At 47.0% G+C, this 18,404-nt stretch overlaps 1 protein-coding gene across 1 annotated transcript in view; it reads right to left on the reverse strand.

Annotated features, from left to right (window-relative positions):
- LOC137340742 (dynein axonemal assembly factor 5-like) overlaps positions 1-8,704 on the reverse strand; it is an 89,903-nt gene extending 81,199 nt beyond the window's left edge. The window contains exons 1-2 of the mRNA XM_068003475.1: positions 8,157-8,704; positions 2,375-2,559 (exon numbers count right to left, since the gene is read on the reverse strand). Of these exons, the coding sequence (XP_067859576.1) occupies positions 2,375-2,559; positions 8,157-8,697 (726 nt within the window). The 5' untranslated portion in view covers positions 8,698-8,704. The remainder of the gene's footprint in view (positions 1-2,374; positions 2,560-8,156) is intronic.
- Positions 8,705-18,404: the final 9,700 nt, after the last annotated feature.

The following is an 18,404-nucleotide window of genomic DNA, read 5'->3' on the forward strand; positions in this document are numbered from 1 at the left end:
ACTGACGGCGAGATCCCGTTTTCAAGGCTAACAGCGGAGTGGGGCAAATCGTCCAGCAATTTGTGGTGATTCGCAACTCACGGTGTATCTCTTCCTCGGCACAAATTGCTGGTTTATTTACGCACTAATAACGGCGTGTGCATTAAACTGGATGTTATTTTCCCAGCAAATTCTGGGCAAATATATCCAACCAGTTCAGGATCTTGCCTCTGTCTTTGGGTTTCCTCGTCTACCTCCCCATCTCCTCTGCTATTTTATTTTTGCTGTGCTCTTATTTTTTTTTTAAAAACTAAGCCCTCACAACCCCCAGGTACATTAAAAAGGGACAAATAACACATGATTTGAGCAATAGATCCAGGAAGAAAGTACTTTCAATCACAAAGTGTATTGTGGGGAGGGGGAAAATGGGAAGCAGTACAAGTGAAGAAATGGGGTATGGACATAATTGAGCATAACGTAAAAAAAGAGTAAAAGGACAGAGATAGAATACTTGCACTCACTATATGTAATGGGCAAAGGCACACAATGTGTCCTCATATTTGTTTTCAGGTATCAAAACTAAGAATGAATATGTCCAACTGCAGCCGGTTACCTATTCTTTTATAGACAGACAGATTCAACATTCTCTTTTGAACACAGTAATAAATTTAACTTCTAATATATGAACACACACTCACCTATCTTACTTCTGTTAAACTTAAGGAAAATTAGAATGATCCAGAAAACAGTGAACAATGCTCTGAAAAATCCAGAGATTTGATAGGTAATTCAAGAACACAGCTGCCAATTTGCACACAAGGTCCCACAAACAGCAATGTGCTTACGACCAGATAATCTTTTTTTTTAAACGTGATATTGGTGGAGAGATAAATATTGGCCAAGACACTGGGGAGAACTCCCCTGCTCTGCTTTGAATAGTAGCAATGGGATGTTTTACGTCCACCTGAGGGGGCAGATGGGGCCTTGAGCTTACTGCTCATCCATTAGATGGCACCCTCGATAGTGCAGCACTCCCTCAGTACTGAAGTGTCAACCTGGATTATGTGCTCTCAAGTTTCTGGAGTGGGGCTTGAACCCACAACCTTCTGACTTAGAGGTGAGTGCTACCACTGAATCAAGGCTAACACCTGAACTTGCTGTCCATTTCGATCCAAGTAATTTAATGTTACAATAGCATACAGTGTTTTACAAGCAGCAACACTGTAAAATAATTGAAGCAAGATACTGCAGATGCTGGAAATCTGAAATAAAAACAGAAAATGCTGTAAATACTCAGCAGGTCAGGCAGCATCCACGGAGGGAGAAACAGAGTTAACATTTCAGGTTGATTAACTTCTTTCAGTTCTGACGAAAGGTCAAGATTTAACAGCTTTTAAACAAGTACAGAACAAGGCAAAAAAAAAGGGGGAGGAAAGAACAAAAGGGAAGGTCTGTGATAGGGCAGAGGGCAGGAGTGATTAAATGACAAAAGGGATGATGGTGCAAGGCAAAGGGGGTGGTAATGTCCCTGCCCTCCACCCTATCACAGACCTTCCCCTTTGTTCTTTCCTCTCCTCCCCTAGCTCTGCACTTGCTTAAAAACTGTTAAATCTCTAACTTCTTCCGGTTCTGACAAAAGGTCATTGACCTGAAACGTTAACTCTGTTTCTCTCTCCATGGATGCTGCCTGACCTGCTGAGTATTTACAGCATTTTCTGTTTTTATTTCTGTAAAATAACTGGTCAGATTATGTCAGTTGGATAATGTACTTTTAAAAAAACTGAACCAGTATTGTGCTAGAACTGATTTCAGTGTCCCCTGGGTGGGGAGGAAGAGAAACAAAACAATCAGGGTTCCTGCTTCTGGTCACTATTCAGTAACTGCCCTGCAAAGTGCAAATGTGGGAAAGGTATACCATCAGGGGGGCTGCTTAGTGCCCATGGATCCATATCCCAGAATGAGTCAGTGCCTTCAGAAGGACAGGGTGGAAAGCTGGGGGAAGGAAAATGTATATGCTTAAAAAAAATAGTACACCCTATTTTCACCTATTAATCAGAAGGAAGAATTCTCTACTGTGTTCAATTAACTGAATGAAGAATTAGAGTAAATGGAAGGGTAAATACAGTACTTCACATCTGCACTCCTGGGAATGAAGCCTCACCCACTAGAAACACATTATGGAAAATTGTGTGTTCAGCCCTTGAAATTCTGTTTATTAAGCTGGGAAAGTGCAAAATGTACCCTGTAATTCTTAAACATAGTGTAACGTTTGTAACTAGTTTGCAACAAGACACATTTTATTTTTGACATCAATAAAGGCAACCAGCACAACACTTGCATCCTTTGTCACATTTAAATACTGATGATTTTACGAGAAAACAGAATTTCCCCTCACCAGTGGTGCATCATCAAAAAGACGCTGTGCCAAATGAGAGATAACATCATCCACAGACTTTCCATTGCCACACTGAATCACTGTTCCTGTTGCCAGTATGACTGCCACACGGACCTTTGAATGCTGGTGGGAGATGGTCTGCATCAGTGGTTTTATTAGAGATTCAGACTGCATGTGAAAAGTTTCTATAAAGAAGGAAATAAAATTGAGTGAATACAGTCCAATTTTACCCAGAAGTCATTACACACAAATGATCTTTTATCTGCAATCTTTCCCATTTATTATCTATGACTCCCTAGCATGATAGAGAGGAGGAGGGTTTTCCCCCTCCTGTCTCATCAGAAGTCAATTTTAGTTTGCCATCATACTGGTTTTTTTCTTCCATTGAGTTGCACAGTGACTTTTGACAGATTTTCTTTTTATTTTAAAAAAAACACTAATGTTCCTTTTTTTAAAAAAAGCAATCACACAAACAAACAAGAGTAAAGGTAAACTCCTTCACAAACAAATTGGCCCATTTTCAGTGAATGGTCTGCTGAGTTTTACTTGCAACTATCCCAGTGGCACTGTCCCATGGTAAGCTCAGCAGTAGCTTTCAAATCTCAACCGCACTCTTCTGTGGCATTAAACCACCCTATTCATACAGAAACAAAAACTGGCAGAGACCTTTCATGACTTACGGGTCATTAATGTAGAAAAACTGCTGCAAATTGACTTATGATGGAGTTTTTCCAATGTGGCACCTCTGGGTATTGGCAATGGAATTAATTAAAATACATTCATAGACTCAGCATGGAGACATTTTGAAATATGACAAAGATTCTTATTCCACAAGTGCAAGTGTCAGTCACTTTTACAAGTAGTATAAAAATCTGATCAAAACACTCGGACATGTTGAATGGCTGCATGCAATTGACACTGCAAGTTTACTTTATTAGGATTTATTTTCAAATCAGATTTTTAGTTTTACGTTACACGACCAGTGAAACGGCAAACTATTTTCATTAAGATCAACGTAGGGTGAATAGCATCACAAAAGTTATGACCACATATCACTGCTCATTTGCATGTAAACTGGAAGAACCATTTATCCCACAATAGGTTCTCAAAACAAGAATGTCATTTTAAGGTGAATAGTCACAAACTCAGATACTTTGCAAAGCTGCAGCTCAGCTAAATCCAAATACGTTGAAGATTCTCAACATTTGCTGCCAGAAATATCACATAGATGTGACAGAATGCTTTGCAGTTGCTATGCCATTGCAGACATCCAGAAACAGCCAGCTCCGTTTCAAGTGTTTGTTGCATTGCTTTGTTGCTGGCACACGTCCACAAGTTGTAGTCTACAATTATTAAAATGGTTATTAAGTTGAAAGGAAAATATTTGTTCGAGTACAATATGCTTGGAATTAGGCTTCCCTGCCAAAACTGTGCATTTTGTCCCATTTTTTAAAAACTGCCTTCAACCGTTCTCCAGGCAGGTAAGTAACATCGTGCCAAGCCACACTCCCTTCAGAGTTCAGAGTCCAGCTAAACCAAGATCTTGGAAGCACGGTAATGGCTCTGGCTCCATTGCGAACTGTGGGACTTGGCCACTATTTGCGAAACAGTTTTGTCAACACTCATCTCCCTGAATTTTCACATCAGTGACTGGGTGAATGCATGCCTATTTCCAGAGGTTAATGGCAGTACGTTTATATCTGCATCCATAGACCTAGTTTGGAATGTCTCTGAAGACATTTTTGAAGTATTTGTTTCTTGCAAAGTTCAACATTCATTTCATACCATAACACAATCTTACACGACTGATATTTTTAAGCTTTTGTAAACCACTTAGTCTGAGATATGATTTTCCCCCTCTTCTAATCCTGCACACAATTCACAAATGCTTATCAGGTGGGCACTCTTCCCTTCATTTGGCTGACTCAGTGTTCTTAAAATAAACATATATGTTACCGTACACCCAATGTTCTGGTTTTGTCTGCTTCATTCGATCCGTAGAATGCCAGAGATAAAACTGACTTCCAGATCAAAATAGTTGAGGAAGAGATTGAAGGCCATTATACTTTGCACTTAACATGTCCAGTCACTATAGTGCAGCAAGCAACAAAGCCAATGTAGCTGAAACAGTAGAATACAAGACATATACGAAGAGAGGGGGGAAAGGGGGAGGCAATCAGGCCCATTAAGCCCGCACCATCCAGATACAGTGGAGCCAAATATTTAAGAGACGTTTCCATTCTGTGGATTCAGGTGCCTCATTGCTCCAACTTCAATCTGCCAACTCTGCCATCTTCAACAATGAATGAGACACACTCTTCTGTGGTCCATCTCCATGGCAATAGCCTCTCATGGTTCCAATCATATCTGTCCCAATCTGGTCTTTACATTTCCCCTAATGGTCCCTCTTCTATTGCACACAGTCTTCGCTAGTATGTTCCATTCTTGGATCCCCACCAATACATCACCTACATGTTAAAATGCTCAACAGGCTGAATGGCATCTCTACCCCTATGAACCTTTCATTATCATCTGGGAGCACTGGACCAGCATTCACACAGAATTATAGAGTACAACAACGTGGATTTATAGCCATTATCATAGATATCCATCTCTACAGGTACTTCATAGAGGCACGAGGATAAAAGAGGCACCAAGCCAAAGGAGAGTTTCGGTAGGATAATTAAAAACTTGGTCAAAGGGGTGGAATTTAAGGAGGGTCTTAAAAGGAGGAGGAGAGGGAGGTGGAAGGATGTAGGGAGAGAATTCCAGAGGGTGGGACCAAGGTGGCAGAACACACAGCCGCCTGTAGTGGGGTGAACAGAGGAGGGGATGCATAACAAGGCAGAGTCAGAAGAATGGATAGTTTGGGTGGGGGGGATTGTAAGGCTGGAGAAGGTTACAGATAGGGAAGGGTGAGGTCTGGAGGGATTTAAGCACAAGAATGAGAATTTTTAATTTCAGGGGGACAGGAGCAACTGTAGGTTAATGAGGATTGGTGGTGGTGGGGTGGGGGGGCAATGATGAGTGGCATAAGAGGGTAGCAGAGCTTTAGGTGAGCTGACGTATGTGGAGGATGGGAGGCCAACCAGAGGACCGTTGGAGTAATCGAGTCAGGAGATAATAAAATGATGTGAGTTTCAGTGGGGGGGTGGGGGGAGAAGGGGGGCCTAAGGTAGGGGCAGAGGAGAGCAATGTTACAGAGATGGAAGTAGGCAGTCTTTGTGATGGAGAGGATATGGGTCTGAAGCTCAGCTTGAGGTTGAAAACACCAAGGTTGCAAACAATCTGATCCAGCCTGAGCCACTGGTCAAGGAAGTGGATGGCAGCAATTTCAAGGGTATGGAGTTTGTGGTGGGGGCCAAGGTGACTGCTTCGGTCTTCCCAATGCTGAGTTGGAGGAAGTTACAGCTCATTCAAGATTGGATGATTGGATGTCAGAGCACAAAGGCAGTGGAAGGGTCAAGAGGGGTGGTGCAGCGGTAAAGCTGGCTGTCATCAGTTTAAATGGGAAGCTGATGCCATGTCAGCAGATGATGTCACAAGGGGCAGGACATACACGAGGAAAAGGAAGAGCCGAGAATAGATCCTTTGGGGACTTTGGAGGTGGTGATGCAGAGGTGGGAAGAGAACCCGTTGCTAGAGATGCTCTGCCTACAACTGGATAGGTAAGAGTGGAACTTAGAAAGGGTAGACCCATTAAGCACAACAATGGAGGAGAGATCTTGGAGGAGAGGAGGATGGTGTGGTCAACTGCATTGAAGACTGCAGCAAGGATGAGGAGGTCATAGAGAATGTTGTTTGCGTCTGAGCCGTGTGTCATCATATATACATATGGAAGCTGGATCCGTGTCTGCTGTCGCCAAGGGGCAGCACACAGATGAGGAAGAGAACCTTGGAGGGCTCCGGAGACGACAGTGAGGGGCAGGAAGAGAAATCCGTCTCTTGGAGATGGTCAATGGAAAAGTAGTGGAGGAGGACAGCATGGTCCACTATGTCAAACATTGCAGAGAAAACAAGATTTGAGATTAGCAAGGGCCATCTCAATGCTGTAAGAAAGACAGAAGTCACAGTGGAGGGATTCAAACAGGAATTTTTAAAGAGAGATGGGGACAGCTGGGAAGTAATGACATGTTTCAAAATTTTGAAGAGAGATTAGAGAAGGATCGGTAGCTGGACAAATGGTTGAAGGCTTTTTATTGAGGAGAACATGATGATCGTTCCTGAGGTAAGGGTACCATTAACAATGTCAGCCAGCTGGGAGGCAGGAGAGGAAGTTGAGTGGTAAGACAATCAGTGGAGATGGAACAGAAGGTTGATCTCATGGAGGAGATGGACGGTGAGAAGGCCATAGGAGATGGAAGAAAATCTGCAGAGTGATGGGGAAATCAGGGTTAGAGTGGGTGAGGGATGTTGGGAGTAGGCGGAGTTGGAAGAGGAATTATCAGCAGCTGCACGGATGGTCTCAATCTTTTTAAGATGAAGAAATCAATGAGCTCTCTGCATCTGGTGTTCAAGATGAGGGTGGAGGGAGTGAAGGAAAGGGACTTGCAGAGGCAGTTAGCTGGGAAGAAAGGGAAATTAGGGTTCTACTTGCCCTCCAGGATGATCCTGGAGTAGTAGACAGTTTTGGTTAAAGAGAGCGAGATGTGGCAATACTTGATGTGGTAGTGCCAGATCTGGCAATGGATAACTAGACCAGATATGCACCAGGTATGCACCAGGTACTTGCGTTTACAGCCCTTTGATTTGAGCAAACAAAGATGGGAACCACACCAGGGGAACAGCAAGTGGGGGAGGGGGAAAGATGGTGAGTGATTTGGAGGGAGCAAGAAGTGCCAAAGGTAGAGACAAAGGGCAAGCCCATAATAGCAGGTGTTTCGTGGATGGCAGCCAGGATAGACAAACAAGAGTTTGGGAGCTTGAGATTTGAGCTTGGGAGTGTTTTTCACCTGTGACGATTAGGGGAGAGGTTGAGAAAGGGAAATAAGATGATGTGAATGGCAAGGAAGGCAAGAAAATGTGAGATCACCTGGTTAGTGATCAGGATCTTGGTAGCAGAGAGGCTACAAGAGATGGCAAGGCCAAAGGGGTGGCCAAATCAATGGGTGGGAGAATTTATATGGAGGGTGGGGCTGAGTGAGGATAGAATCATAGAAAAGTTACAGCATGGCAGGAGGCCATTTGGCCTATCAAGTCCACGCCAGCTCTATGCAAGAGCAATCCAGCTAGTCCCACTCCACTGCCCTATCCCCATAGGCCTGCAAATTTTTTCCTTTCAAGTACTTATCCAGTTCCCTTTTGAAGGCCATGATTGAATCTGCCTCCACCACCCCCTAGGGTCGTGCATAGGAGAAGAGAAGTCAGATGGAAGGTGGGGCAGGAGGTTTAGGTGTAAAAAGTCACCAAGAATGAGATGAGGAGTTAAGCGTAGAGGCTAAGAGAGGAGAGAAGAGGATCTCTCAGGTGAGGATGTCCTATTAGCATCCAGCTATACACAAGGGTTTTCAATTAAAGGCTGGAACAGGGTGAGGTGCTTGAAAGAGAGGGTGCCAGAGAAATACGGGGGAAAGAGACCAACCAAGGTGTGGCTAGATATATACGACTGCCAATATGGTGGCATTGCCCATATCCCACTTGGTTTCTGTGACTTATGGTGTGCAGCCTTTTAATTATGTGAATTTTGATTCAGCAGCAAGGCAGATACAAGCACTCAATCCACAATCCCACCCATGTTCTGCCCCTGAGCTTGGTCAAAGGGGGCCAAATCCTACACACTTACCAGGTGTCCATTTCGCATACTTGGCCGCACACTCGCAGCTCTTCTTCTTGACTTCAGGAAACGGGTCGACGATGGTTCTCTGCAGTATTTTGACCACGTCGTCCAGGTAGGAGCCCAGCTTCTTGCCGCACACCTCCACGGTCAGCACCAGCAGCTCGACCAGGGCCAGGCGCAGCTCCTCGGCCGGCTCGGTCACCTCCTGCAGGCCCAGCCGCTGCACGGCGGCGGGGATCAAGTAAGGGAGGGCCTCGTGGGGCCGGGGCACGGCGCGCATGAAGTCGGCCAGGGTGTGGGCGGCGAGCTCCCGGCACCGCTCGGCCGGGTCGGACAGGCACTGGAGCAGAGGCCGCAGGAGGGCGGCCAGCAGCCGCTGCAGGACGCCGCTGGGCAGCGGCTTCTCCACCGACCCGGCGCGGATGCACTCGAGGGCCCGTCTCCTGGAGCTTTTGCTCTCGTGGCTGAGGCAGTTCATGTGGCGGCCGAGCGCCTGCAACACGGCGGCGGCCGCCTGCTGCTCCTCGGCCTCCGCCGACGCCATCATCCCCCCGTTGCTAATGGCAACGGGCTCGCTTTTTTTTACGACCGTTACTAAGGCCCCGGGTTGACGGCTTTTGAACCCGACCAACTTTATTGACTCTGTTGCTGCTTCTCACACAAGTCATGGTGTGGAGATGCCGGTGATGGACTGGGGTTGACAATTGTAAACGATTTTACAACACCAAGTTATAGTCCAGCAATTTTATTTTAAATTCCACAAGCTTTCGGAGGCTTCCTCCTTCCTCAGGTGAACGATGTGGAAAGTGGTGCCAATGGATGTGTTGCAGTACACACACAGAGAGAGAGAGAGAGAGGCTGGCAGGTAAACAGGGGGCTGCTTAAGGCATAACCTTAAAATCAGAGCGTGGAGTGATGGCAGGAAACACTTCTTCACACAAATGGGAGTGGAAATCTGGAACTCTCCCCCAAAAAGCTGTTGATTTTGGGTCTTGAACCGGGATCTTGGGTTCATGTCACGCTACATGTAACCCCATCAGTGGGGGGGGGGGGGTGGGGGGAGAAATAAGTTATCTGTTTTTAATACAACTGGCCATTCTTTGTCTCTCTCTCTCTCTCTCTGTCTTTGTAATCTGACCGCTTGCGTATTCAGTGGTCTCAGGTGTAATGTTCCCCTGTCTGAACACCTGTAAACAATTTTACAACGCCAAGTTATAGTCCAGCAATTTTATTTTAAATTCACAAGCTCTCGGAGGCTTCCTCCTTCCTCAGGTGAACGATGGTTTCCACATCGTTCACCTGAGGAAGGAGGAAGCCTCCGAAAGCTTGTGGATTTAAAATAAAATTGCTGGACTATAACTTGGTGTTGTAAAATTGTTTACAATTGTCAACCCCAGTCCATCACCGGCATCTCCACATCATGGGCTCGATTTTAGGGTCGGGTTACCTGCGGGTTTCCAGCGGGGGGGCCCCGAAAATCCCGATCTCCGATCACGTGACCGGATTCGGACGAAATCCCGGCCACTTCCGGGTACCGCGCTGACGTGCGGGGCTGCGCGCGCAAGCCCCGCTGGTGGGAATCCCGCAGGCAATTAAAGCCAGCGGGGTTCCACTCGAGAGTACTTAACTTGCTCGTTGTGGTCAGTTAATGAGCTGAAGCAGCTGTCAAAAGAGGAAGTGTGGGATTTTACGTTCAAAGCAGTCAGTTTCCCACACTGGGGGAAACAGGACCCTTCAAACCAGGCGTGTTGCAGCCAGCAGCCTGTGGCAGGTGCCAAGGTGCGCTCCACGGGGGAGCGCCCTCACCCACGCAGGAGGCCACCGCGTCACATAGGGCAACCCCTGCCCCCCACCACCCCCCGGCCAAGCCAGAGGACAGACCGACACGAAACCGCAGCCCCAGTCCGAGGACCCACACACCTACCCTGCACAACCCCTCAGACCAACACCTGCCAGTTGGGTGGTGTGTGGACACCCTCGGAGGACGAAGAGCATGACCACCACCAGCAGCCTCGCAGTCCACGCCGTCCGCCGCAGAGACGTGGATCCCCCCAACACGGTGTGGTTGCACGCCCACCTGCACAGCAGGAGGGAGGGCTACTGCAGAGAGAGACGCGTCGCAGAGGGCACTACCCTCGCCACAGGGTCCACAGACCGAGGCGCAGCTCCCCGGACCTCTCCCAGCAGCAGTGCACAGGGAGGCGCAGATTCGCTCGGCATGTAGTCGTGGAGATCTGCAGCCTCTTTCATGCCGAGCTGCTCCTGGCTGGCCCCAGCACCAACTGCTTACCTGTCGCTGGCAAAGTCACCACTGTCCTCCACACCTTCTCCTCCGCATCCTTCCAGGGTGCAGCCGGCAACACCGCCGATGTCTCTCAGTTGTCTGCGCGGACGAGCCCTGCAAATACACCTGCACCTACTCTGCAGTAACACGATGGGTGGCATCAGTGGTGGGTCCTCATAGTGATACCCAGGAGCGGGCATTATTGGACACAATGGACAGGATTCGCGGAGACATGGCAGTGGTGGTGTCAATATAATGTGTGCTGTTTGTGGCTCTGAAATTCAATATGGGTAACACCCATGACAAACCCTCAGACACCCTTGTGCACCCCCTTCATGCTGACGAGACGTTTGCCTTACCCTGCCTACTGCACATATGTGATGCATGCCCTGTGGCTGCAGCACAGGTGGTGGCAGGTTGAGTGAGGCTGGCCGTGAGGGAGATGCACGAGAGGGTGAGTATGGGATGGAGCCATGAGATTGTATGAGGATTGGGTCGCGTGTTAGTGGCAGGATGAGTACTGGCGAGGTGAGTAGGTGGAGGTAAGATGAGGATGGGGTGTGAGTGGGCATGAAGGGTGATGTGACAGAATAGTGTTGGCGGTGCTGAAGGAGATTTGGGGTGGGGGCAGTGTTGTGGCAGACGGAGTGTAGGGGAAAGACTTCGTGTTCTCACTGTGGCTGACCTACTGCGGTCATTGCAGCGCCTCCTGCACTGTATGCAGGTTGGCGATATGTTGGTGGCGCAGGTGACCCCCTCTGCCACCTCGAGCCAGGCCTTCTTGGTGGCAGAGGCAGGCCGCTTCCTCCCGCCCGCCGGGGGGAAGATCTGTGTCCTCCCCCTCCTCCTCACCCCATCTGATGATATCTGGGGTGAGGCATCATTAAACTGGGAGCAGCCTTCCCCCTGGGCTGCTCCATGCTGCAATTTGTCCCATTGGTTGCAGCATCTGTCAGTGGAGGACTGCCCCTTTAACTCGAGAGCCTCCAGCTGACAGATCGTACTGCGCATGCGCAGCCCGCCCGACGCGCAGGCCAGCGCCGTGGACCCCGGAGGAGCAGGTAATTGGATCCTATTAGTGGATTGCCTGCTACGATCGCGTGGGCAACCCACTAATTTCGCCGTTCGCGTTTTCGACGCTCCCGGAGGACCACCCGCTGGGAACCCGCAGGCCTGCTAAATTCGAGCCCCATGTCTGAACACCATCCATGCAGAGGTGTGATAACATAAGGAATCTTACAACACCAGGTTATAGTCCAACAGTTTTATTTGAAACTGTTGGACTATAACCTGGTGTTGTAAGATTCCTTACATTTGTCCACCCCAGTCCATCACTGGCATCTCCACATCGAGATGTGATAACAGGCAGTTGGAAAGATTATCTGTAATCACCAGGCATTGTTCTGTGACTATATATGCGGTGCTTTGATGGAAACCTTCACACACCTGACGAAGGACGAAAGCTCCGAAAGCTTGTGATTTTCAAATAAAACTGTTGGACTATAACCTGGTGTTGTAAGATTCCTTACATTTTATAAAAGGAGACACTGGGTTGCCCCAGTATCATGGACCCAAACCAAAGAAAATCAAAGCCCTGTTTGATTATTTGGAGGGGCTGCTCCTCAGGTTCTGGCTGCACTTCAGTCCCACGCTCCTGATCTTTGGCCGCCCGGTGAGGAGGGGGGCGGGCAGGTCGGTGGACGTCCTCGTGGGCCTGCTCCTGGGCCTGTCCAAGGTGGCCATCCACAGGTCCAGGTTGGTCGCGGTCCGTGGGGGCGGTCGCTCGGACTGTCTGCCTCTCTTCCGCGGAATGCTCCTCGCCCGGGTGGCCCTGGAGATGGAGCACGCGGTGTCTGCCGGTGCGCTCGAGGCTTTCCGCGACCGGTGGGCACCGCAGGGGCTGGAGTGCATCCTGGACGGGGATAATAAAATTTTAATTTGATACCTGGTTTCGTTTTATTTGGTTTTTTAGTATTTAAGCACACCCTACACCCCCCCTTCTTATAAAAGGGGGGCCTAAAAACACAAAAAAAAAGAAAATCAAAGCAAGTGCCCCCCTTTTTTTTAAGGTGGCACAAACACCCCAACCCTACAAAGGGGAAAGGAAACTTAGCAAACTAAAAAATATTGTTGCCTCTATCTACTGTGCCCTCCAGTCCCTGTGGTGCCCACCGACCGTGGAAGGCCTCAAGCGTACCAGTGGACACCGCGTGTTCCGTCTCCATGGCCAACCCGGCGCGGGCAATACCGCAGAGCGACCACCCCAATGGGCCGCGTCTAACCTGAATCTGTGGATGGCCACCTTGGCCAAGCTCAGGAGCAGACCCAAGAGGAGGTCCTTCGACTTGCCTGCTCTCCTCCTCACCAGGTGGCTAAAGATCAGGAGTGTGGGACTGAAGTGCAACCAGAAGTTGAGGAGCAGCCTCCAAAAAGCTGTTGAGGCTGGGGGTCAAAAGAAAATTTCAAAACTGAGATTGATGGATTTTTGTTAGACAAGGGTATTAAAGGTTACGGAACCAAGGCGGGTAAATGTAGTTAGGATACAGATCAGCCATGATCTAATTGAATGGCGGAACAGGATTGAGGGGCTGAGTGGCCTGTTTCTATAATACGATCGTTACCAAGGGCTTAGTTGACGGCTTTTGAACGTAACCAACATTATTGATTGAAGCTCTGCTGTTGCTGCGGCTTCTTACACAAGTGGTTACAATGCATGTATTTTCTAATAAAAGTCATAAGGAGACACTGGAATATCCCCAGTGCCACCAAACAAAAAAAATTAACAAAAGTGTCCCCTTTTAAAGGGGCACAACTAATAGAAAACAAAATCATAAAAAACAAAGGAAATTTAACAAATTAAATAATGTCCCGTGTCCAATATGCCCTCTAATTACTGTGGTGACAACCGGACATGGAAAGGGTTACAATGCATGTGTTCCGAGATAGAAACTTTTTCCGCTGGTGGGAGAGTCTAGGGCTAGGGGACATAACCTTAAAATCGGAGCCAGGCCATTCAGGAGAGAAGTTAGGAAACACTTCTTCACGCAAAGGGTGGTGGAAGCGTGGAGCTCTCACCCACAAAAAGCAGTAGATAAGGACATAAGAAAATGGAGCAGGAGTAGACCATTTGGCCCCTCGAGCCTACTCCGCCATTCAATCGGATCGTGGCTGATCTTTGACCTCAACTCCATTTTCCCGCCCAATGTCCCTTGATTCCCTTAGAGTCCAAAAAATCTATCGATCTCAGCCTTGAATATACTCAACGACTGAGCATCCAACAGCCCTCTGGGGCAGAGAATTCCAAAGAATAACAACCCCCTGAGTGAAGAAATTTATCCTCACCTCAGTCCTAAACAGCCGACCCCTCATCCTGAGGGTGTGAGCTCAATTAATAATTTTAAATCTGAGATCGATAGTTTTTTGTCAGCTAAAGGCATTTAGGGATATGGAGTTAAGGTGGGCAAATGGAGTTAGGATACAAATCAGCCGTGATCTCATTGAATGGTGGAACAGGCTCAACGGGCTGAATGGCCTACTCCTGTTCCTAATACACAGACTGTGACTTTTGAGGCCTGGATAAGTCCGTGTTCCACATTCTCATTCAATGCAAGAGATTGCAGCCCCTCTTCCACTATTTGAAGGGGGCTGTTGCTCAACTTCTGGCTCCACTTCAGTCCCACGCTCCTGATCTTTGGCCACCCGGTGGGGAGGGACAAGTCGGACAACCCCCTCGTGGGTCCGCTCCTGGGCCTGACCAAGGTGGCCATCCACAGGTTCAGGTTAGACGCGGCTCCTGGGGGGTGGTCGCTCCGGCAGCCTGCCTCTCTTCCGCGGCCTTGTCCGCACCTGAGTGGCCTTGGAGAAGGAGTGCACGGTGTCCACTGATAAGCTTGAGGCCTTCCGCAACTGGTGAGCACCGCAGGGACTGGAGGGCAGAGTGGATAATAGTAATAACATTATTATTTAAGTGCATAAGTTTCCTTTGGTTTTGAGATTAATTTCTTTATTAGTTGTGCCCCTTTAAAAGGGAGGCACTTTTGTTTGTTTTTCAGTTGGTGATACTGGGGCAACCCAGTACCTCCTTATGGGTTATTTTAGAAAAGAATATACAGTGTGGCAAAAAAACGAGGACCTGTTTTAATTGGATCAATAGGGGTGGCACTGAGTTGCCCCATTGTTACCTGACAGAAATCACAATCATAGGATCTTACAGCACAGAAAGAGCTATCCAGTTAGTCTCACTGCTCTGCTCTTTCCCCATAGCCCTGTAATTTATGTCCCCTTCAAATATATATCCAATTCCCTTTTGAAAGTTACTATTGAATCTGCCCTTTCAGGCAGTGCCGTCCAGATCATAACAACTCGCTGCGTAAAACAAATTCTCCTCATCTTCCCTCTGGTTCTTTTGCCAATTACCTTAAATCTGTGTCCTCTGGTTACCGATCTCCTGCCAGTGGAAACAGTTTCTCCTTATTTACTCTCTCAGAACCCCTCATCATTTTGAACACCTCTATTAAATCTCCCCTTAACCTTCTCAAGTGCCCTTTTTGAAGGGAACCATGAAGGCAATAATGTAACATGTGGTCCAATTAAACTAAAAAAACACTTAAAATAAAACAACGTAGTCCCATTTAACGAAAACAAAAGGAACCTTACACAATAAAACCATGATATTATTGCATATAGTGGTGCCCACCGATTGTGGAGGACAAATAAACGGGGGTGGGGGTGGGGGGGGGGAGACTGAAAGCAACGATTTCACAGGATGATCTAGACTTCGTAACATTAACAGAAATCAGGCTACAAACTGTATGTGAATGGACAAATAATCATATTGGGATATAATATGTTTAGGAGACATAGAAAAGATAAGAAAGGGGGCAGTAATGGTAAAAGAGGAAACACATGCTGTAAAGAAGGTTGATATAGAGAAGAAAGGCACAGATTTAAAGTAACTAGTAGAAGGATTAATGGAGCTCATGGTGTAGGGGGTAACATATTAGCATGGATAAAGGATTGGTTAGCTAACAGGAAACAGAGAGTAGGCATAAATGGGTCATTTTCAGGTTGGCAAGATGTAACGAGTGGAATGCCACAGGGATCAGTGCTTGGGCCTCAACTATTTACAATCTATATCAATGACTTGGATGAAGGGACCGAATGTATGGTTGCTAAATTTGCTGATGACACAAAGATAGGTAGCAAAGTAAGTTGTGAAGAGGACATAAGGAATCTGTAAAGGGATATAGATAGGTTGAGTGAGTGGGCAAAAATTTGGCAGATGGAGTATAATGTGAGAAAATGTGAACTTATCCACTTTGGCAGGAGGAATAGAAAAGCAGTATATTATTTAAATGGAGAGAGATTGCAGAACTCTGAGGTACAGAGGGATCTGGGTGTCCTAGTACATGAATCACAAAAGGTTAGTGTGCAGGTGCAGCAAGTGATTAGGAAGGCAAATGGAAAGTTGTAATTTATTGCAAGGGGAATGGAATATAAAAGTAGAGATGTTTTGCTACAGTTGTACAGGGCATTGGTGAGACCACATCTAGAATACTGTGTGCAGTTTTGGTTTCCTTATTTAAGAAAGGACATCGTTGCTTTGGAGGCGGTTCAGAGAAGGTTCACTCGACTGATTCCTGGGATGAGGGGGTTATCTTATGAGGAAAGGTTGGACAAGTTGGGCCTGTATACACTGGAGTTTAGAAAAATGAGAGGTGATCTTATTGAAACATATAAGATCCTGAGGGGACTTGAAGGGGTAGATGCCGAGAGGATGTTTCCCCTTGTGGAAGAGACTAGAACAGTTTAAAAATAAGGGGTCTCCCATTTAAGACGGAAAAGAGGAGAATTTTTTTCTCTCAGAGGGTCGTGAGACTGTGGAACTCCCTTCCCCAGAGAGCGGTGGAGGCAGGGTCATTGAATATTTTTACAGCAGAATTAGATAGATTCCTGATTAACAAGGGAGTCAAAGATTATAGTAGACGGGAAAGTAGGTGTGAGGTCACAATCAGATCAGCCACGATCTTATCAAATGGCAGAGCAGGCTCGAGGGGCCGAATGGCCTACTCCTGCTCTTAATTCATACGTTCGTATGATTAGAGGGGAGCTGAGGAGAAATTTTTTCACCCAGAGGGTGGCAGGGGTCTGGAACTCACTGCCTGAAAAGGTGGTAGAGGCAGAAACCCTCAACTCATTTAAAAAGTACTTGGATGTGCACTTGAGGTGCCGTAACCTACAGGGCTACGGACCAAGCGCTGGAAAGTGGGATTAAGCTGGATAAGCTCTTTATCGGCCGACACGTTCACGATGGGCCGACTGGCCTCTTTCTGTGCCATAGCTTTCTATGATTCTATGAAAGGAGTACAGACAGAGTCAATATGATTGGAGTTCAAAGATACGTTAGTAGGGGTGTATTGCAGACCTCCAAATCGTGGGGAGGAAATGGAAGAGAAAATCAGGAGCGAGAGAGGAGTAGGAATAACGAAATTATGCAAAACATTTGCTAAATGAACAACCCTTTGTAACAAGGGTCGCCAACCCACCCAGATTGTCCGTGAATCTCCCGGATTTGAGGATTGATCCGTGAGCAACCCGGGAGAAAAGGTTACAAGCTCGCCTAGTGACCGCCTTTACTTGATCTGTTGGTGACTATCTGATAATTATGCCCTCTTGTTCTGGACTCAGCCACGAGTGGAAACAGTTTCTCCACATTCACACTGTCATAATTTTAAAGACTCCTCTTAGTCTTCTCTTTTCCAGGGAAAAGAGCTCTAGCCTGCTCAATCTTTCCTGATAGTTGAACCCCCTCAATTTTGGCAATATCCCTTCAGTTCTGGCAGTATTCTTAAGTTACCACAGAAGCATCAAGTTTTATCTTGTTTTGATGTTTTGTACAAAAACAAAACATTACAGTTGCTCTCACTGCTCTAAAAAATTGGTTTTGTCCTCAGTAATTTTCCAGTGATACACAGGAGTGGTTCTGCGCCTGAGATGCTAATCTATCTTTTCTCGTTGCAGATGCTCACTGATTTGCTATTTATTTCCAGCATTTTTGTTTTCGTCACTCACAACAAGATGGTTGATATAGAAAGCACTGAGTGAGTCTATAGTTGGTGAACGTCCACATGGTTAGTGTTTCTGGTCCCCATTTCTGCTGTTTGGGCGGGGCGAGATTAAGCTTATTTTTTAACATCTTCAGGTGTCAGCTGTGGCTCAGTTCTCGCCTCTGAGTTGGAAGGTTGTGGGTTCAAGTCCCACTCCAGAGGCACAAAATCTAGGCTGACATTCCAGTACTGAGGGAGCCTCGGCCCACTTGAAAGTCGGCGATGATGAAATGGCACCGGGCAGCAACAGAGCGACCTCAGGCCGGTAAGTCGACGCGGCCTTTTCATAACCCCTCCAGATGCCCCGTTCTCGCTGGGCAAGAAGGGGGGTTAAAACCAAGTCCGGTGTGGAGGCTGAAAACTTCGAATAACAACTGGCCCAGGGTAACAGTCATTTCTCTGAGTCCTGATTGTCAAAGGGCAAAAATGACACCACAGTTGCAATGTTTCCATACCGTCAGTTGGTGTTTTCTGCTTGTCGCAGCACACAGGAAAATGACGCAGTAAAAAAATGTCTAAAGTTACACAGAAACATTTTGCTTAGAGACTGCTGTGGAGCTGGGAGACATAGTAGGTGAACTGGTGGCTATTGCTAGCTGAGAAGGAGAAGGAGGTAAAGTTGTTCAGGGTAAAGAGAGAATTGCAAATGTAAGAAGGATAGGAAGGGGTCAAAGGATAACCTCAAATACGAGAGAGCTTAAGGAATGCCAGGCATGCACAGCTGGCATTATTGCCATTACAGAAACATGTCTGAGAGCAGAAGATGGACAAGAGCTTGACCTTAGAGGGTAAGCATATTTCACAAAGATAGACATAGCAAACTCGGCAGAAGAGTGACATTAAAAGGTGATATAACAGCTATCA

This window comes from Heptranchias perlo, chromosome 22 (assembly GCF_035084215.1).
Source record: "Heptranchias perlo isolate sHepPer1 chromosome 22, sHepPer1.hap1, whole genome shotgun sequence".
Taxonomy (NCBI): domain Eukaryota; kingdom Metazoa; phylum Chordata; class Chondrichthyes; order Hexanchiformes; family Hexanchidae; genus Heptranchias; species Heptranchias perlo.